At 38.2% G+C, this 20,287-nt stretch overlaps 4 protein-coding genes across 4 annotated transcripts; 2 read left to right on the top strand and 2 right to left on the bottom strand.

The window, feature by feature from the left end:
- Nucleotides 1-5,201: 5,201 nt before the first annotated feature.
- Nucleotides 5,202-7,344, bottom strand: LOC124449244. The gene is made up of 4 exons (XM_047000184.1): nucleotides 7,021-7,344; nucleotides 5,720-6,888; nucleotides 5,400-5,616; nucleotides 5,202-5,336 (listed from the first exon to the last, which is right to left on the bottom strand). Exons 1-4 carry the CDS (start codon nucleotides 7,342-7,344, stop codon nucleotides 5,202-5,204), a joined length of 1,845 nt encoding a protein of 614 aa, XP_046856140.1.
- Nucleotides 7,345-7,381: 37 nt separating this feature from the next.
- Nucleotides 7,382-11,947, bottom strand: LOC124449243. Its single transcript, XM_047000183.1, has 4 exons — nucleotides 11,698-11,947; nucleotides 9,207-9,726; nucleotides 8,604-9,121; nucleotides 7,382-8,550 (listed from the first exon to the last, which is right to left on the bottom strand). The coding sequence occupies exons 1-4, from the start codon at nucleotides 11,945-11,947 to the stop codon at nucleotides 7,382-7,384; spliced, it is 2,457 nt and encodes an 818-aa protein (XP_046856139.1).
- A 2,530-nt stretch (nucleotides 11,948-14,477) lies between these two features.
- On the top strand, nucleotides 14,478-15,496 carry LOC124449371 (protein ALP1-like). Its single transcript, XM_047000294.1, is given in 2 exon segments — nucleotides 14,478-14,973; nucleotides 14,976-15,496. Coding segments are annotated over 2 exon segments (768 nt in total). The 5' UTR covers nucleotides 14,478-14,480; the 3' UTR covers nucleotides 15,251-15,496.
- A 3,830-nt stretch (nucleotides 15,497-19,326) lies between these two features.
- Nucleotides 19,327-19,991, top strand: LOC124449241 (pheromone receptor transcription factor-like). The gene is made up of 2 exons (XM_047000182.1): nucleotides 19,327-19,410; nucleotides 19,455-19,991. The coding sequence occupies exons 1-2, from the start codon at nucleotides 19,327-19,329 to the stop codon at nucleotides 19,989-19,991; spliced, it is 621 nt and encodes a 206-aa protein (XP_046856138.1).
- The last annotated feature ends 296 nt before the right edge of the window (nucleotides 19,992-20,287 follow it).

The following is a 20,287-nucleotide window of genomic DNA, read 5'->3' as shown; positions in this document are numbered from 1 at the left end:
ATAAAGGATGACCAGGATATTCGTTTAGTAAAATAGCAAGTGCTTGAATTATTAAAATAGAAAAATCCATCGTCATCATCAAACTAAAAAAATTAGTATTTGAGTATTACCATGTTAATAAAATCAATACACAAAAAAAGAAAAAATAAGAGACATTACTCTGTAACATGACCAACACGACAAAAAATATAACCATTTTGTCCTACTACAGAACATGATTTTTGATATAAAGTTTTTCCATCATGTAATCTCCAAAAAATTACTAATTACTTTATTTTTATTCATTTCATGGTTTTTTTGTCACTTATTCTTTTTCGTTTCTTGCCTTTTTTTTTAAATCAGTTATGTCATTATCATATTCTTCTTTAGTATCATCACCATCGTTTTTTAAATGAGTATAAACATTATCAAATAACCCGTCAGTATTTAATGTAGTACAATCCATTTTTTCTATTTTCAATTTTATTAATAGGTTTTTGTCTTTAATTCGAAAATAGTTTTTTCTTTGTATTTTTCCACAAATAAAATGAAAAAAATCAGCTTAGATATAATCCAGCATTAGTTTTGCCAAGGTTGAATTTTACACAATAATTACACCTTTCACAGTTCTGAAATTTACTATCGCAGAGTTCTTTTGTTATGGTCATAACTCTATTTTTTCAAAATAAGTCATATTTTTTCCTACAAAAAAACAAACATTAATATAAAATTATCTTCTGTTTTTTTTTTTATTAACTTACCCTAAGTAGTCTGATTTTTTGGATTATACAAATAAAAATATTTATTACTTTATTGACATGTTTAATTTCATTGAAATTCTTTTCACGTTGTTTTACTTTGAAAATTAATTTTTTTTGTAAGCATTTTAAAATTTCTGTAGGTAATTGATAGACGTCTTTACAATAAGACTTCATAATGTATTCCCATCCTCATACAAATTTTCATCATGATATAAATATTCTTTTAACTGATTCCTTAATCTTTTTCTATACCTTGTGATAATCATGCTTAAAAGAACTTTCTTCCCTTTCAAACATCTATAAATTTTTTCCATGAAATAACTTACAATAAATACAAGAACAAAGATCACAAAAACGAAATTATAATTTAAAATATAATTTACTTGGTCATTTCTCAAAAAAAATTCAATATACTGAGAAATTAATAGTTTCGAGACAATTTTCTGGCATATTTAAAATTTACTTCGTAAATAAAATACAAATAGTATTAAATTTTTACCTGTCTACGTTTTTACTCAACAGTATTTGGAAACAAATAGCGCGTTTTTCCAACAAAATTACCAACGAATATTTCCAACGAAATTGCCAACGAATTTTTTCCAACAAACAAACTTTAGCGCAGCTAGAGAAACTTTGATACAATTGTGATATTTACATGTTCTTAAATACTCTCCTTACAACAAAATGCTCTTGTTTCCATTTCACCTTGAAGGTTTGTATCTACATCTCAATACAGTGTGTCTTTGTTTGCTACTTGCCCTTGAACATTCGAACTTGGCACATTTTAATATTAATTGGAATAAATCCAGATTTTACCTTAAATCAGTGGCGTTGTGGCAGCCAGGGCCCCTAGCTGATGATTTTGGGGGCGCTGAATTGAATACGACTTATCAAGTTTTAAATTTGGGCTATAAAAAAATTAAAAACGCATTTGAAACAGAACAGTTATTTTCACAGTTATATATTCAGTGAATGGAAACCGTTCAAAATAATGAAAACCTCAAAATTTTTTCAATTAAGCGTCTTAATACAGTTCGATGGAATGAAGAGAATTTTGTCTAAACGTATTTCTTTTGAGGTTCGAGTGCATCATGCGAGTGCTCCATCATGCGAGTGGCTGAGGATAGATCATTCACAGAAAGTCAGCGAGCAACAGCAAACGGATTGCAATCAGCTTTTCAGACAAAGCAATTTGTTGTGACTGCCTGTCTTTTCCATGAAATTTTTGGAATTACTGGACCTTTAAGTCGATATTTACAGAGCGTAAATGCTGACTTTGGAAAAGCAATGGTATATTGATTGCTCAATTTCAAGAATTCAAATCATACGTGACAAACCAGAAAAAATCATTGAAATGTCCGATTCTTTTGCGTTTGATGTCGAATGGAGGTCTACACAACCTCGTCGTCGACGACCAATGGACGGAGAACAAACCAGAGATGATATGGCAGATTCACCAAAAGCACAATGGAGGCGAGACACATTTTATAAAGTGCTAGATTCCATTCAATCTTCAATGAAGAATCGTTTTGAAAAGAATCGACCACTAATGAAATCATTTACTTTATTCGCACCTATTCAATTTATCTCACGATCTTCAATCTGCAGTGAAAGCCTTTTGTGATGTGTATAATATAGATTACCACAGATGCGCTACTGAACTGTTAAGCTTTACAGAAACATTTAAAAAAATTTCGCTGTTCTCAGTTTACAACTCAAAGTGACCACGATCATAATGAGCAGAACTTTGAAAGTATTGATGTTGGTGATGGTGATGATGATGATGAAAAGCATTCTGATACTGACATAAGTAAGCATTCAAATAATGCGTCAATTACAGAGAAGGCTAAAACTCTGTCATTCTTAGATGCCTTGAAGCTGCTTTGTTTTCCAAAGTACCTTTATTCGACGCATACCCAACATTATGCAAAGTTTATATTAATTGCAGTGGCTATACCTATTAGCTCAGCAACTGCTGAACGAGGATTCGATCTATGATGGTACAGGAACGCCTGGAATCATTGCTTTTAATGGAAGTTGAAAGGGAAACTCTCCTTTCTATCGACAAAGATAGAATCATAACTTTACTTGGGAACACCTACCCAGCGCTTGCAAAGGCATTGAAAATGAAAGACAAATAACGTAACAGACATATAATTGCTTGATGATACATGGTTTTTAAGTTACTTTCTTTTTTATGAAGATTCATGTTTGTGTTTTATAAAATAAAAATAACTAAAATACTTGAAAATAGCTATAAGAAAAAGTGAAAGGGGCGCAAAATTTGTTTTGGCCACCGCAGTAAAAACTATGCCACCACGCCACTGCCTTAAATATATGTGTCTGGATACAATCTGACATTGACTTCAACAAAATCTATAATATGAATTTTGTATCAAAACTTAGGTGCAAAAATTTTTTTCACCACTTTAGTGTATTTAGTACTCAATGCGGTTTGTGTTATGACAAAAATCGTAAGTCTTAATGTATAGAATAACAGCTAAATTCAAAAAAGAATTGTGTAAATTTGAGAGATTATATTTATGCAATAATAATAACTCAAACAAAATCAACTTGTCATCATCAAATCTATTAAACATTTATCTTCAATATGAATGTCTGGTACAATCTGACACTGACTTCAACAAAATCTAATACTTGATACAATATTGATGAATTCCTTGCTCAAATCCACAAAAATTACACATTATCCAGGAAATATCTTTTGGTTTGACTTTTTTATTGCAAAAATGATTTTTATGAGAAAAGTTAAACGGATAATATTTTTCACAACATTTAAAATAAAAATAACAATATTTTTTATGGTGTATACAATTTTTAAACATACATACTTCTGTATCCTACACATTTTTTCCATCAATCTGTTTTTACATGAAAACGGTAAGTTATATATATATATACATGTTCAACTTATTCAGGTACATAAAATATTATTTTTTCAACATTACTGTTCATAAGGAATTGTATGCCCATAAGGAAATGTTTATCATCATTTTCATCCAAATATTTTTTAAATACTTTAGTAAATACTTCAGCAAAAGATTTTTGTTCCAATATATAATTATTTTTATTTGGGTCAAAGATCATCTTTACAGTACTTTCTTCACATTCATCAATAACTTCAAAAACCCCACATTGCTTTTTCCAACTTAAAATCACATCTGAAGACAGTTTCATCATCATCAGTTATGAATGCAATAGTTCTACTGCGCTAATCTGCCATTATTACTAGCAAGAAATGATATTATGCAATTAAACTTAAATGTCACCCAGACTTCAAAGTTGATACATAATACGTACTACATCTTTATTTATATATACATATCTTGATTCTCAGGTTAGCAGTCCGATAGATACGTGAGTCAGAATCATATAGATTATATGTAAATAATTTTTATTCGATCAGTAATAATGATAGAGTATGAATAACATATGTGCTTGTTTAACAGTATACCAAACGTAAATACATAAACTCACTTCTTTGCCGGGTCCTCACGATCTACTTTAATTTTACTTCAGGTTAGCAGATATAATCAAAGCAATATAATGATTAAGCTTTCGCTCAGGTTAGCATGCGGTAACTGTAAGCTGCACTTATAGACTAAAATCCTTCGTGTCCCAATGAAATTACGCGTCAATTAAATCATGCACAAATTAACCTCGAGTTCTAAACAATTATAATCCGTGCAGTTTGTCAACATTCCAACAATCCATCCTCCCCCTCCCCCCGATAAGAAAACATTACTTATCAGTTTATCTCTTCTGCTGCTTAAATCACCGCAATCTTGGTGATTGGTCTCGAGTACTCTACTGAACTTGTTTAGACCTTTACGTTTCGTACCCTTTCATCCTCTCCCGTGTACACTTTTACTATCTGTCCTACTGTCCACTTTCCAAGTACAGCATTTCCATCAGCCACTATTACCACACCATCAACTCGCACATTTCTCTTTTCCTGCTTCCATTTTTTCCTAAGGACAAGTAACGGAAATGTGTCTCTTTCCATCGTTTCCAAAACGAGTCCACGATCTTTGCACAAACTCCACGCTTCTTCTGGGGTTTTTGGTTTCCTGAAATGGACCTTGTGATACTTGAACAGAGGTTCTACCCAGGAGCATATCATTGGGGCACAAATATGAGCCGTCATCGGGATCATTCGGTGGTCGTCCAATTGGGCGTTGATTTACTAAGTTTGCTACTTCCAGTAAACAAGTATACAGCTCAAACGGAGTAAGTATGTGTTCTCCAATCGCTCTCTTCAGGGCTCGTTTGCAGCCTTTCACCATCGCCTCTGCACATCTGTTTTGATGTGGTGCCGCTGGGGTGCTAAACTTCCATTGTTTGCCCTTTTGCGCGCAGTAGTCTTAAAGTAGCCTTTTGTTAGCCCTTTGGATCATTTGGCGCAGATCGGTCAATGCACCAACAAACTGCGTACCGTTATCACTCAAGATTTCTGATGGGTATCTCCGAATTGAGAAGAATCTTCGCAGAGACTGGATAAATTCCATCGCTGAACAATCGGTGGCGATTTCTAGGTGGACTGCTCGAGTCTTTAGGCACGTAACGATTACGTGCCTACGTAATCGTAATCGTATCGTGCCTTACGATTATGTTTTACTTTCTCTTGTTTCTTCCCACTTTGACCGTCAGTGGTCCAAAGTAGTCGCATGCTGTGTAGTGAAACGGTGGGGAATGGGGTTGGAGTCGCTGTGGTGGTAAGTTGGCCATTATCTGTGATTTACGTTTTGTTTTACGTTCCTTACCGTAATCGTAATCGTATCGTGCCTTACGATTACGTTTTACGTTCTCTTGTTTCTTCCCACTTTGACCGTCAGTGGTCCAAAGTAGTCGCATGCTGTGTAGTGAAACGGTGGGGAATGGGGTTGAAGTCGCTGTGGTGGTAAGTTGGCCATTATCTGTGATTCGGTTTTTGGATTTGCTGCTGGACATGTGCACACTTTGCCTTGATGCTCTTTGCTAAATTGTGTGCTCGAATGATCCAATACATTCTTCTGATTTTTGCTACCGTAGTTGCTACCCCGTGGTGACCTCTTTTGTGAAACTCTTCCACTATCAATTTGGAGATTTGGTGATTATAGGGCAGGAGAGCAGGATGCTTGGTTTCGTAAGAGACTAATGAATTATCAATTCTTCCGCCAACTCTGACAGTGCCTTCTTCATCTGTAAAAGGACTCAGAGATCTTAATTCTTCAGATTTCACTTGTGCACGAATCTTTTTTTGAGCTCTTTTAATCCAGAATGTCCTACTTCTTTCGAGTTCTGCCGGTGTTAAGCAATCTCCTCTTGCTGTGTCCTTCGCTGTCGACCGTACCTTTGCTAATAATGTTGACTTAGCTCTCAAAACCCAAGCAGTAACTCGTACGAGCTTTCTCAAACTTGAAAACCTTTCACTGTCAATTAAGTTTACTGACGTTGTCACTGCACCTACATATTTTGAACGTCTACATTCCCTTTCAACTTCTTTTGCATCGGGTTTTGCGTTTTCGACCGGCCATTCTTCCTTTGGCAAATACAGGAATTCAGGACCGTTTTTCCATATATCCGACAGCTCAACAACACGGAGACCACGGGATACACCATCTGCCACGTTCTGATCCGTTGGGATGTGTCTCCATTGAGCAGGTTGGACGTTGCTTTCTATTTCCCCGATTCGACTTGAAACAAATGGTTTGGGTCGTCTTCCCTGGCTGCGGATCCACGCAAGAACAATTGCGCTGTCGGTAAACAAGACACTCTCTTTTAGTGGTATAAGGAGCTCATTTTGGATGGTCTTGCATAAACGGCTGGCTAACACGGCTGCTTGTAGTTCTAATCTGGGTATTGTTAGCTCTTTCAATGGGGCGACTCGTGACTTTGCTGCAACAAACCGCACGTTCACCACTCCAGTAGGTCCTATACTTCTCAAGTATGCACATGTTCCAAATGCTTTTCGCGATGCGTCGGCAAAGGCACACAAGATCGGTGGCTCAATCATTACAACGGGACATAGACATCTTTTTAACGATATTTCGTTCAACTGATCCATCTCTTTAAAGTACGTCAACCATTTTGTTTGATCACTTTGCAATAGTTCATGGTCCCAGTCGAGTCCTTGCTGCCACAGTTCCTGCAAACCAATCTTTGCTCTTATAAGATAAGGTGCTGCAAAGCCTATTGGGTCTTATATTCTAGCGACTTGGCTTAGGATCTTCCTCTTTGTGAACTTTGGCTGTTGGGTGTGGCATATTTTTACTTTTACTTTATACTTAAGCACATCCTCCTTCTTGTTCCAGGCCAGGCCGAGCACTTTTGACTCTTGTTTTCCATGAGCAACATCAACTTCATTACCATCTTCTTGGTCGTCTTTCCTGTTCAACTCTCGGTTTGATTGCCATCCCTTCACATGAAACCCGCCACTATCAAGGATGCTGTCAATTGTTTTAGTCAACCCGATTGCTTCTTCATTTGTAGCAACTGAATCCAGAATATCGTCGATGTAAGAATTGTCCTTTATAACTTTATCTGCTCTCGGGTTCTTTGATGCTCCTTCATCTGCAGTTTTCCGCAAGGCAACTTGGGCCATCGCTGGTGCTGGTTTGTCACCGAACGTAAGGACGTTCTTAACGAGTGTCCGGTGGTCTATCAATCTCTAAATCCCTCCATAGGAATCGGTGTACGTGCTGGTCTTCGACGGGGATAAGGACTCGGTGGTACATATTTGAGATATCAGCAGTGAGGGCAACTTTCTTTTCCCTAAAACGGAGAATAACTCCGAATAGAGAGTTCAAAAGATCAGGCCCCTTTTGCCAATAATCGTTCAGCTTATGTCCTCGAAACGTAGCGGACGAGTTGAAAACGATGCGAACTGGGGTGCTTGTACTGTAAGGCCATAGAACTGCATGGTGGGAGATGTAATGGACTGGTTCTTTATGTTCTTTAACTTCCTTCTCGGATAACTTTCGAGAAAACCCCATGTTTTCCATTTCTGTCATCTTGTTGTTGTACACTGCTGCTTGCGTAGGAATTTTCAATAATCGACGCTCAGTTGACTCTAGTCGTTTCAATGCCTGGATTTTGTTGTCTGGTAAGTCTTGGGGGGTTTTCTTCCATGAATATGGAATCATCCACTGCTTTCCAACCTTTTTTGCAGACTGTTCAATCACTTGCTTTTCTTCTCTTTCGGATTGGCTCAATTTTTCAGTTTCACAGGTGCACGGCTTTACTGTTACTCCCATGGCTTCGGTTGCCCAAAATTCTGATAAATCAACTGCTTCTGCTTCTGGGTACCTCACGTGTAATACAGTTGTTGTTGCATTGTTTGACTGTCCTGTTGATGATCCGAACAGAACCCATCCGAGTGGCGATTCTCTCGCGACCACATGTTCGACTTGCTTTGTTTGACCCGTGTGCATGTATGCACGATCGATTCCAACAAGTAAGTCGATTTGCCCCTTTCCACGCTTCACCTTATCCTTTGGTAGTCCGAGTTTTTCGATTGCATTCCTGGTATTGATTCCTTTGACATCCTCACTGATATATGGTATTCCAACTGCAGTGATTGTGTACTTCTTTGACTCTCCGATTCTGCTTACTTGAACTTTGTAGCTCTTTGTGCAGATTGACTCTTCCTCTCCACCTTTTTTTATGATGTTAACGGAGATGTCTTTCCCTTTCAGACCGAGACTCGCCGCCGTTTCGCTGCGGATTAGACTTATCTGAGCTCCAGAATTCAGAAGAACGTTGCCCCGCTTGTTGAGACCATTTGATCCGCAAATGTTGGCAGAAATCACTGGTAAGATCGAGTCGTTTAGACCAGTTACTGATGCAACGGTTGCACCTGACTTGTGCACCAGCGGATAGTGACTGGATGTGCACTGAACTCCATTTTCATACTTGGTGCATTGCTTTCACCTGCAGCAATTTGCTTGATGGTGATCCCGACCGCTTTCTTCAAGCAGCTGAAACACACGTGATTATCTTTCGCAACTTTTATTCGCTCATCAACAGACATCGCTGCCAATTTTTGACACTGGTCCGGCCAATGATTTGAGTTCTTGCAGAGCCAACATTTGAATCGGTTTTTACTTTCTTCCGTGACTGTACCATTGACATGATTGACTTTGCGTCGAGTGAAAGAGGTACCACTCCTCACTGGGGCTGTTGCACGCACGCGCAACTTCATCTCAATTGTCATCCAATTCATCAACGCTTTAAGGGTTGCGAGCTTTTGCTCTTTCTCTAAGTTACTCGACCACACTTTTCGATCATCTGTACACATCTTTTGTTCAATTATGGATAGCATGTGGCTGTTATCCATGTCACCCGGAACGCCTACCTCTTTCAACGTGTTTAAACAACGCCTAATCAAATGAACTAAATCTTTAAATCTTAAAATCTAGGGCTTTAAATTTAACGATGTCCTGCGTTATGGTGTCTGATACGTACCGAGGGTCCCTGTAAATTGAATCTAAGTATTCCCACGCTGCATCATAATCAGAACCAATACCTTTTGTTAATTCAAGTGGTTTCTCTTTCAAACAAGTTCGCAGTAGTGTTATTGAATCTCGTTTTCTATATCTCGATTCAATTGCATGCTTGAAATCCGCACGAAATATTGCATATTCACGTACCTCGCCCGAAAATTTCGGTAGCTTTGGTTTTTCCATTTGAAACCCGCAGGGACTTCGTGTATTTTCAGATTCATTTTTTACTTCAGATTGGGACGTAATTTGATTCGGAAAATTTTCCTCATTTGTTGGGCTTACTTCGGTGGGAGTGTTGACAGATTCCTCGGAAATTACCGCAGGGGAACTTTCCGCTACATTGCTAATTTCATCACCTACGCTGGTCTGGTTTTCCTCAATAACTGTGGGGCTCATATTACTTGCGCTGTCAACAATTTGCATTCCGATCATTCCAGACGAATTTTGCTCGTTTTGACTGATGTTAGTCTCTGAAATTTTCACTGAAACCAATTGTTCGATATAATATTTTGCCTCAATATCAAGTTTTAAAAATTCGTTTTGGCACTAATCTAACCAATGCTCTTCTGCTTCAAAAGCTTCATCGCTCATAATCAAATTTGCATAAAGCTCATGTTTCTCTACAACGTTGTCGAACGCTTGTTTTACTTTAACGAGATAGTCGCTTACCTTGTTTGCTGGTCTTTTATTTATACACAGATGATTCAAGGCTTTTCCCAGTCTTGTCAATGTAGACTTGGCTGCTCGGCGTTTGAGCTTATCAGTCTTCAGTGCCTCGTCTTTGTCACTTATGGTTCAGGTTCTCCACGCGATTAATTTTTCTTCAGAAATCGAATGTTGTGGATTCTCAGGTTAGCAGTCCGATAGATAAGTGAGTTGGAATCGTATAGATTATATGTAAATAATTTTTATTCGATCTAGTAATAAGGATAGAGTATGTTTGTAAATAACGATCGTCCAGGTTGGTATAGTCCTGAGAAGGACTGTTTTTGTTGTTGTTGACTGACGTTTCGACAACCTTAGCGGTAGTCATCTTCAGAGTCAAATGAGGAGTAAGCGTCAGGTTGGCCGTATTTGTTATCTGGTTCTTACGTCATTGTATTGTGTACACAGGAAATCTGTATTGTCATTGTGAATTAGTGTGAAGTGAAATGTTTTTAGTTGTGATGTGTGATTTAGGTGTGATGTTTTTGGTTGTAATGTGTGGGTGTCAATTGTGTATTGTCATTGTAAATTAGTGTGAAGTGTAATGTTTTTAGTTGATCGTTTGTTTGTATTGTGAATAAGTCGTTTGTAAGCAGCTGGTCAATGCTGTGATCTGTTCAGGGGGTTTGTTCCAAGTTGGTATACTCACTTTCTAATGTAAGCCGTTGTCTATAGTCAGTGCTGTAAGTAATGCATTTTGCCGAGTCCCAGTGAATGTTGTGCTTTGTCAGTCGGTGATGTTAGGCAATGTGCTTAGTTTTGTCTTGTTTCAGTAGCTCGTTTGTGTTCAGTAAGTCTTGTGTTTAAGTTCCTGCCAGTTTCCTCGATATAGGAGGCGTGGCAGTCGAGCAGTTTATTTTGTAAATTGCACCTTGTCGTTCGTTGGGTTGTTCTTTGTCCTTTATGTTCGTTAGTACTTGTCGCAAAGTTGTGATTGGTTTATATGTGCGACACGTATGTTGTATGGTCGTAAGATACGCGTGATAGTCTCAGACGTACCTTTGATGTAAGGTATCGTTGCTGTTGTCACTGAGTTGTTCGTTTCGTTGGGTTCGTTGGGTTTGTAAGTGTTGCGTTTGATAAAGTCATAGTTATAGTTGTTTTTGATAAAATAATCCGAAGCTTTTGTTTATAGAGACAAGGTTTATTCAACAGTATTAACTTCACATAAACCAGGCACATGTAGAAAACGCCATATAACAAGCAAAAAGGGGAAGTTATCAAGTTACAGATTACGGAACACGTGATTACATTATGACGTAGCAATTATATTCTAACATTTCCACTTAATAGTTACATATTGTTGCAGTGTTCTTTAACAAGATTGAACGTTCAATAAATTTCTGAGTTTTTGGAATTGATCTTTAGATAATCCCTTGGTCATTATATCGGCTATCATATCCTTTGATGGACAATAGCAAACTTTACTTCTTTAGATAATATTCGTTCGCGAAGAAAATGGTAAGCAACATCGATATGTTTAGTTCTGTTATGGAACTTTGATTTCGTGCGATTTCGATGGCACCTTGATTGCCTTCGTGAACAGTAGTGGGCGACATTGGTTTAGATCCCAAGTCAGACAACAATCGTCGTAACCAGATTACCTCTTGGGTAGCTTGGCTTAGGGCAACGTTATCAGCTTCTGTTGTCGATCTGGCGACGGTACTTTGTTTCTTGCTAGACCAGCTAATCGTTAGTTAGCTAACTTAAAATATATCCTGAGGTTGAGCGACGATCATCCAAATTACCGGCGTAGTCAGCATCCGAGTACCCATGTAATTCATCATTTTTATCACAACTGAATTTCAAACCATAACTCATTGTCCCTTTTATGTATCTTAAAACTCGCTTCACTCCTTGAAAATGAGTTTTGCTGGGATCTGACATAAACTGTAACAGGACTCCGATAGATGCAGCTATATCTGGCCTCGTGGCCGTGGAAACATATGTCAAGCAACCAATCATCTGCTGGTAAACGCTCTGATTGTTCCTCACCATCGCATCTCTTTTGAAATTTCTTCCCAGTTTCAATTGGGGTGTGGACTGGATTGCTGTTTTCATTCCAAACCGATTAAAGGTACTTTCCAAGTATTTTTCTGATTTATGAATATTTCCTTTGTCGTTCCATCCCTTCTAATTGACATCCCGAGAACAAAGTGAATTTCTCCTTGATCCACCATTTCGAATCCTTTGCAAAGCCTTTTCTTCTCAGCATTCAGCATTTCGATGTCGTTAGAAACTGGGATTATGTCATCAACGTAGATTGCCAGTATCACAAAACTAATGTGACCATGTTCCTTTCGTTCAGTCTTCGTGTATATGCAGCTGTCTGCACCATTCTTTCTGTATCCGTTTGAAACCAGGAAACTATCGAGGGTTTGGTTCCAACAACGTGCGGACTGCTTTAAGCCATACAAACTTCTCTTGAGTTTACAGACATAATTGGGGTGTTCTTCGTCAGCAAAGCCTTCGGGTTGAGTCATGTAAATGTCATGATCAATTACTCCGTTTAAGAAAGCGGTCTTTACGTCCATTTGGTGTATCTCTAAATCATGCAAATTTGTCTTTACCTGACGCATAAAATTTTCTTCGTAGGTATCTCCCACTGAAGGTATATTCTCTACTGGATCTTGTGTACCAGGATTTTCTGGATTGGCTTCAGGCTCTTCATCTTCTCTTGTTTTGCAGATGAAGAAATGGGTGCTACCAGAGCAGCTTGTTTTCTTGGAAAGAATGAAACTTATTTTCATGGAAGAGGACATCTCTGCTTCTGATGAATCGCTCTGCCTCTAATACATACAACTTGTATCCCTTAGTATTCTGACGATATCCAACAAATATTGCTTTCTTAGCTTTGGGTTCGAGTTTGGTTTGTAGACTATCTGGGGTATGTGCGAAACACACGCATCCGAATACTTTTAAATTTGAAACGTCTGGTTTCTTTCCGAACCATCTTTCAAATGGCGTTTCATTCTTCAGGGTACTTGTTGCACTACGATTATGTAAATAAACAGCGGTATTTATTGCTTCGGCCCAAAAATGGATTGGTAATTTGGCATGGTAGAGCATTGAGCGAGAACTTTCTAGTACTGTTCTGTTTAATCTCTCAGATACGGCGTTCTGCTCTGGGGTGTGGGGATTGGTAAGCTGGTGTTTGATTCCTTTCTCCACACAAACTTGGCGAAATGATTCCGAGGTGTACTCTCCTCCATTGTCAGTTCTAATTGACCCCACTTTATGGCCTGATTCATTCTCAACCATGGACACGTATTCTTTGAACTTGCACGTTACTTCCGCCTTTCGTTTAATGAAATATACTGTGACGAATTTGGTGTAGTCGTCTGTAAACGTTAGTACATACTTGCTTCCACCCATGGATGCGACATTCATTGGACCACAAAGATCACTGTGAATTAATTGAAGTGGTTGGCTTGTCTTGTTGATGCTTTTCTTCGGAAAAGGTAGCCGATGCATCTTCCCCTGAGCACAAGCTTCACACTTTTTGTTAAATTCATTACTTGAACATTTCAAACCTTCAACTAGCTTCCCTTTAATCATCTGATTTAAGCAGGAGTAGTTCATATGACCATACCTACAATGCCATTTCTCCAATGAAGGCATATCAGTACCAGCTACTTGGGCATATTCATGTATTCATCATATACAGCTTTTCTTCAATGATATGTCCAATGGTAATACTTCTGCCATCTTTCGAAACAACGCATCTTCCTTTATCACTTTATCAAACAATACTTCGGCTCCAAGTCTAGTCATGGCAGGTACAGATAAGTTCTTCGAGATTTCAGGCACATACAGCACATTGCTTAGTGTAAGAGTAATAACATTAGATCCATCATAACAGGGAATTTTGACCTTTCCTTCACCATGTGCATCAATTGTACTATTTTCACCAAGGTATATCTTAGATGGCATCCCATACTCACTATAGTCGAGGAGTTGATCGACTTTAAGGCCTGTTTTATACGTCGAATTTCCGTCGAATTTAATCTGTCGAATTTAATGAGACAATTTTGCGACGGAGATTCGACGGAAATGAGTTTCTCGATTTATGTGTCGAATTTGCATCGGATTCAAATCATTAAATGCGACTCTATAGCCTGCTAACAGGTTGTTTCTTAGGCAAAATTAAACATGGTGGCTGTGGCAAAAGCTATTATTTTAAAGAAAATAATACGAATACGAAGAGAAAGACGACAAAGGCGTCTTCATAATGTTGGCTTTGATTAATAGAAGAAGAAAGATTTGTCAGTTGTGCTTGTTACTGCTAAATCTTATTTCTGAGGAGAATGAAATACCTAGAATTCGTTCTTGTCAACCGGTCTCACCAGCATGTCGATTGGCTATATGTCTTTATAGATTAGCACGTGGCGACTATTATTACACTCTTTCTGAAATGTCTGGCCTTGGAATAGCAACAATACAGCAGATTGTCAAAGAAGTGTGCGAAAGCATTGTAATTCACTTATGGAAGGATGCTGTTAGTGCGCATTTTCCCTCGTCAGAAGGACATATGAAGGAAAAAATAATTGATATGGAAGAACTCTGGCAATTTCCATGTTGTTGGTCTGCAGTTGATGGGTGTCATATCTCGATTAAATGTCCTAATGGATGTGCAGAGGCAGCCAAAGAATATCACAATTTCAAAAATTTTTATTCAATTGTTTTAATGGGTTTGATTGATGCCAAGTATAGGTTTGTGTGGGTAAGTGCTGGATTTCCTGGCAATACCCATGATGCCATGATCTTACAGGCAACCCAGCTTTGGAAAGATATTATGGACAACAATCTTCTTCCTGCTATTTCAAAGAAGATTGAGGGCATTGAAGTTGGTCCTCTTATTGTTGGTGATTCTGCTTTCCCGTGTACAACCTGGATTATGAAACCCTACACGTTCTCAACACTCCAACCTCAAGAAAAAAACTTCAATTATCGTTTATCTCGAGCTAGAATGGTGACTGAATGTGCCTATGGCCAGCTTAAGGGAAGATTTAGGATTCTGTTCAGGAATGTGAATGTAATGAACAAACAATGAAAGCAGTCACATTGGCTTGTGTTATTCTTCACAATATTTGCATCGAACATGATGAACCTTTTCCTCAACAGCCTGACATAGCTGCTGATCCAGCCACTTTGGAACGACGAGATCGGCAAGTTGTGAGAGATATGCTTGACATGCGAAAATGTGAAAAAGTCAAAGACACATCCATTAATGCAGGGAAAATACGAGCTGCATTAAAAGAAAAGTTATGGAGAGAAAAACTGCAATATGGTGTGTGTTGATTGTTCACTTTGGTATGTTTATAACAAACAAGCCAAATCTTGTCAACAATAAGACGCTTGAAAAACTGCGAGCTCTATCACTCTATGCATTGTTTTATGTTATTATAAGATTCATGTTTTGCACTGTAATTAACAAAAATTTTTAAAATATGACACATTGATAACAAATAGTTATAGTTTTATACCATAATGTTTAATAGTTTTTATTGTATATGTTTGTTAAACAGATAAAAAGCAACAAAATTACATTTTAGTGTATTTGTTCATTTGAGAATCAAAGGGTGAACTAGCTCCAGGCATTGGATAGTTGATTACATGGTGATCACTGGGAGGTGTTTGTGGGACCATTGAATGCACCCAATGCTGTGCTGGTGGATAGCAGGGTTGAAGTTGTGGTGCATGTCCTTGTGCAGGTGGTGCTTGATTGGATAAAAGTTTAATAACTTCTAGTTCAGATTGTCTAGATCTTTCTGCATCTTCTCTCATGAAATTCAAAAGATCTTTAGTTGGATCATTTGCCACCATGTTCTCCAAAATTTTAACACCTTTGCAAGCGGCTCTTCCTTGTTTTTTCTTTCGTTTTTAATTGGGACAAACATATCCCTTCCTTTTCTTAGAGCAGGCTCTTTTGTTTTTTCTTCAATGTCCTCCTCCTCCTCATCACTTTCATCTTCATTAACAGGCGTACTACATGTACTTGAACTTGTGTATGTGGAAGGCTCAATGCTTTGCTCTGGTTGACAGGAATCCCTACTTTTCATAGACCTTTTCAAGGTTATCGTAGCCATATTGCAGGGGGTGCAAAAACATTGGGCCGAGCGCGCGGTCACGCATGGAGTCCATATAAATTACTAATAAATGCGCAAAATTACCCTTTTACATATTGGCCATTTCTTCCAAAATATTTCTCAAACTCGTCCATTTTAATAGTAGCATTATTATTTGCGATTTTTATACATGTGAGTCAAATTTTGTGGTAATCAAAAAGCGGAAAGTTAAAGAAAACATTTGTTTTCTTTGAACAACTTGACCGTCGTTTGAGCGATGTTCTTGAGTTTGCAACACACGCACATGTCTACAGCAAAGTCAGCAAGTATCACGAGGAACTATTCTACGGCGAACTCTTATTCTTAGTTTGATTTCTACTAGGCCATATAATGAGAACTGAGAGTTCCTTGGACATCAGTTTAATCCAAGTTATAAACGTGCTACTAACAGTAGCAGATGATATTTGAAACCTGAAAGCCAGATCATCAACAAGTAATGCCAAACGCAACTTCATCAAACACACATAAGGAGCTCCTGCTGTGGTGATAGTTTGCGAGCTGGACCAGACCTATAACCTCTACCAGCAAACAGTTGAAATGGTGTTTTTGGAGTCGCGGTTGTTTCATTTTGTGTCTGTGTGGGTCCACGCCAGTATTGCATATTACTAGCTTTTGGCAGCAAGTATTCAAATACACACTTAAAACTGTTAGTCGATGGCAGGCCGGTGTGAAACCTTACATCATACTCTCTCGTCAACTGTTCAAATTCTAAAGGGACAGGGAGTAAAGATGCCTCAGATTTTGCTGGATTTCTATCAAAACTTGAATGAGAATCCTCGGTTTTATAGGCTTGATGAGGACGCTTTGATGTCGTCCATGTTTCTCTTCCTTTACGTTTAAGCGGAGTCCTCGATTGCTCGTACTCTGATAGCGTAATAAAAACCGAAGGATAATCCGTTTCGCGGTTATTTGGGGTTCTTCTTCCCAAGGGAAAATGATTTGAGCAAACGAAAGTACCTTGTGCACCAGGCTTTGGGTTAAAGTTATCGGCTCAGCTGTTTGCAATTTGTTTTCGCCAAATTTCAGCAGGTGCTTGATCTTTGGGCCACTTATGAAAAACTAACTTTTCTACGTGAGACCTCTTAACTTGATAATCAGGCTAGCGTTTATCATTATCGCAATATCCAACTGCACAACGCGCATTTTTTACCATTTCGGCTATGACTGCTCATGGCTACTAGGCTAGTTTAGGGTTTAGTTCGTTTGACTTGGCTTATGAGTTCCGCACATTTGCGAACTCAAGAACATCGCTCAAACGATGGTCAAGTTGTTCAAAGAAAACAAATGTTTTCTTTAACTTTCCGCTTTTTGATTACCACAAAATTGAACTCACATGTATAAAAAATCGCAAATAATAATGCTACTATTAAAATGGACGAGTTTGAGAAATATTTTTGGAAGAAATGGCCAATATGTAAAAGGTAATTTTTGCGCATTTATTAATAATTTATATGGCTCATTGCGTGACCGCGCGTTCGGCCCAATGTTTTTGCACCCCCTGCAATATGGCTACGATAACCTTGAAAAGGTCTATTAAGGGAAACAAGGCATTGAACCACTTTCCAAATCCTTTTTCATCAACAAAACGATTGATGCCGGTAGCAGTTTGGATTGTAAGTGCAACTTTTTTACATGTGCCGACACACCATTTAAACTTGTTGCGAATTTGCTCCAATTTGAAAGGGAATTCTGGATGCCTTGCTTTCACCTGCGCCAATACCTGTTGGTAAACTTCGGTATTCGTTGATCGCCTATTATTCGTAAATATAAGCTTTCGCTTGTAATTTTCGTTGTTGACAATAATATCGACCATATCGTCAACATGTTCTTGAGACCATAATGATCGCCTACCCGACGATTTCTTCGTCACTTCACCGTCTTCAGCAAGAAAGTGTGCGACGTCGTCGTCTTTGTCACCCTCGGCCTCGATGGACTGCACATTGAAAAAGCAATTGTTGCAGTATGCAACGCACACCATTTCTAGCCAGCCTTCTACTTCTTCGTTCTTTTCTTCCACTGAGCACGATGGACGATTACAAACAGATATTTTGCATCGAACACATTTGTATTTTGTTGCTGTTTCACATTCAACACATGTTTCATGCTTGCCCGCCATTTTGAAATTATGTGTTCGTGGAACACACGCAGCAGAAAACGCTGAATTGTGGGAATGGAAAATAATTATGAAAATTAATGCATTTTGTTCGACGCGTCTGAAGCTCAACGTCTAAACTGCTGTCGCGCTTCCTTTGCATTACGCGATGAAATTCGTCGCGTAACACGACAGCGTCGCATTTAATGCGACGCGTTGAAGATAATCGGTTTATACGTCGCATTTCCGTCGAATAAAATTCAACGCATTAAATTCGACAGATTAAATTCGACGGAAATTCGACGTATAAGGCCCGTTTTATACGTCGAATTTCAGTCGAATTTTCGTCGAATTTAATGCAGCCGATTATATGCGACGTAAATGCGACGTCTAAACTGATTGCATTCGACACGTTGAATTAAATTCGACGCTGTCAAATTATGCGACAGTGTCCGTCGAATAATTCGACAAAATTCGACAGAAATGAGATAGCAGTTTAAACGTCGAAGTTCCATCGCGTCGAATTTAATGCATAAATTATTAAAATTACATTTCTATCCCACAATTCAATATTTTTCGCCTCGTGTGTCCCACGATATACGCATATTCAAGATGGCGAGCGAGCAACCTTGTTTTTCATGTGAGAACATAACAAAATATACATGTATTTCTTGCGCTACTTTCGTTTGCAATCGATCGACTTGCTCAGCTGCTGAAATAGATGAAAGTGCACACGGTTGGGTTGAAGGTGTTAGTGGTTGGGTACTGCAATGATTGTGTTTCAGATTTGTCAAGCGTTGCAGGTACAATTGACTTTGAAAATAATGTCGAAGAAGCAACAGCTAAACGAAAAGAAAAAAGTAAAGCGTCTGGTCGAAGATCAATATGGACCTCTGCACATATTGATGACATGGTTGATATAATTGTAAACAATGAGACTTACAAAAAGAAACTAATCTTTGTGAACAATCGGCGTTCAACAAACACAGAAATTTATGACCACGTGCTAACTCTTATTAAAGAAAGGCATCCATCTTTTCCATTTAACATCGCGCAGATGAGAACAAAATTTAAATGGTGTGTTTCTGTTTGCAAAAAAGTGGCTCTTACTATACAAACAGCAACAGGTATAAAAAGATTCATTGAAGAGAAAGGTTATGGTAAATGGTTTGATGGACTATTTCCTTAATAAAAGCAGGGATTCTTGTCAGCCTGAACAAACAATTGAGCCATCTGCGAGTGTAAGTTCAAGCAGCACCAGCACCCTGTAAATTTCCCTGACAAGGACAACGATGACGAGGATGATGATGATGATGACGACAGACAAAGAGAGCAACCTCCACAAAAAAGAGAAAATGTGTTTGTCCCCATAAGAAATAGGAAAAAGAAACGTGAGTCAGATGTGGGAATCAAAGTTCTGAAATTGCTGGAGTCAATGATAGAAAATGATCCCACAAAAGAACTCATAGAATTTATGAAAGAAGATGCTGCAAAATCAAGGCAAAATGAGATGGAACTTATCAAAATTTTGTCAAATCAACATTCAAGAGAAGGTTATGCTCCTGTCATGCATCATCAAAATCATCAGCAAGGGTATTTCCAAGCAGCACAACTCCCACAGCACTGGCAACAGCCTGCAGTTCCGATGGTCTCTCAAACTCCTCCACCACAACAACATTGGCAACAACCTGCAGTTACCATGGTTCCTCAAACTCCTCCACCACAACAACATTGGCAACAACCTGCAGTTCCCTTAGTTCCTCAGACACCACCAAGTGGCCAAAAACTCCCACCATCAGGTTGGGCACAGTTCGTCGTTTGAACAAATAAAAAAAACCTACACAAAACTTTAAATGTATTTTTCATTGTATAAAAATCTTTATTAAATTTATTGTGTTTTTTCTACATACTACCATACATGCAATAACATAGATTTGAACAATTCATTGCCCACAGTGCCTCAAACACTGCCAAGTTTTGCTTTTCAGAAAATGAAACACGCACAAAACTGTAAAATTCTAATTTTTTTGAAGTAGTTTTAGTAACATTCTTACCATATTTGTAAATTTTGTGTAAAACAATTTACAATAAATTTTACTTATTGTAAATTGTCTTCTT

The sequence above is a fragment of the Xenia sp. Carnegie-2017 genome, unplaced genomic scaffold, assembly GCF_021976095.1.
Source record: "Xenia sp. Carnegie-2017 unplaced genomic scaffold, XeniaSp_v1 HiC_scaffold_23, whole genome shotgun sequence".
NCBI lineage: Eukaryota > Metazoa > Cnidaria > Anthozoa > Malacalcyonacea > Xeniidae > Xenia > Xenia sp. Carnegie-2017.
The sequence above is the reverse complement of the archived record's forward strand: the minus strand, read 5'-3'. Positions and strand labels throughout refer to the sequence as shown.

What these genes read in the sequence shown, in the direction of transcription:
- LOC124449244 (XM_047000184.1), bottom strand. Translation starts at nt 7,344, where the DNA reads ATGGCCCAAGTTGCCTTGCGGAAAACTGCAGATGAAGGAGCATCAAAG. An exon ending in AGGATGTGCTTAAGTATAAA is followed by an intron (nt 6,889 to 7,020) that starts GTAAAAGTAAAA and finishes ATTGGTTTGCAG; the next exon opens with GAACTGTGGCAGCAAGGACT. An exon ending in GCAAAGAGCATCAAGGCAAA is followed by an intron (nt 5,617 to 5,719) that starts GTGTGCACATGT and finishes TTCACTACACAG; the next exon opens with CATGCGACTACTTTGGACCA.
- LOC124449243 (XM_047000183.1), bottom strand. Translation starts at nt 11,947, where the DNA reads ATGGTGAGGAACAATCAGAGCGTTTACCAGCAGATGATTGGTTGCTTG. An exon ending in CTCGGATGCTGACTACGCCG is followed by an intron (nt 9,727 to 11,697) that starts GTAATTTGGATG and finishes AATTGGTTTCAG; the next exon opens with TGAAAATTTCAGAGACTAAC. An exon ending in TCAATTTACAGGGACCCTCG is followed by an intron (nt 9,122 to 9,206) that starts GTACGTATCAGA and finishes TCATTTGATTAG; the next exon opens with GCGTTGTTTAAACACGTTGA.
- LOC124449241 (XM_047000182.1), top strand. Translation starts at nt 19,327, where the DNA reads ATGGTAAATGGTTTGATGGACTATTTCCTTAATAAAAGCAGGGATTCT. An exon ending in CAATTGAGCCATCTGCGAGT is followed by an intron (nt 19,411 to 19,454) that starts GTAAGTTCAAGC and finishes TTCCCTGACAAG; the next exon opens with GACAACGATGACGAGGATGA.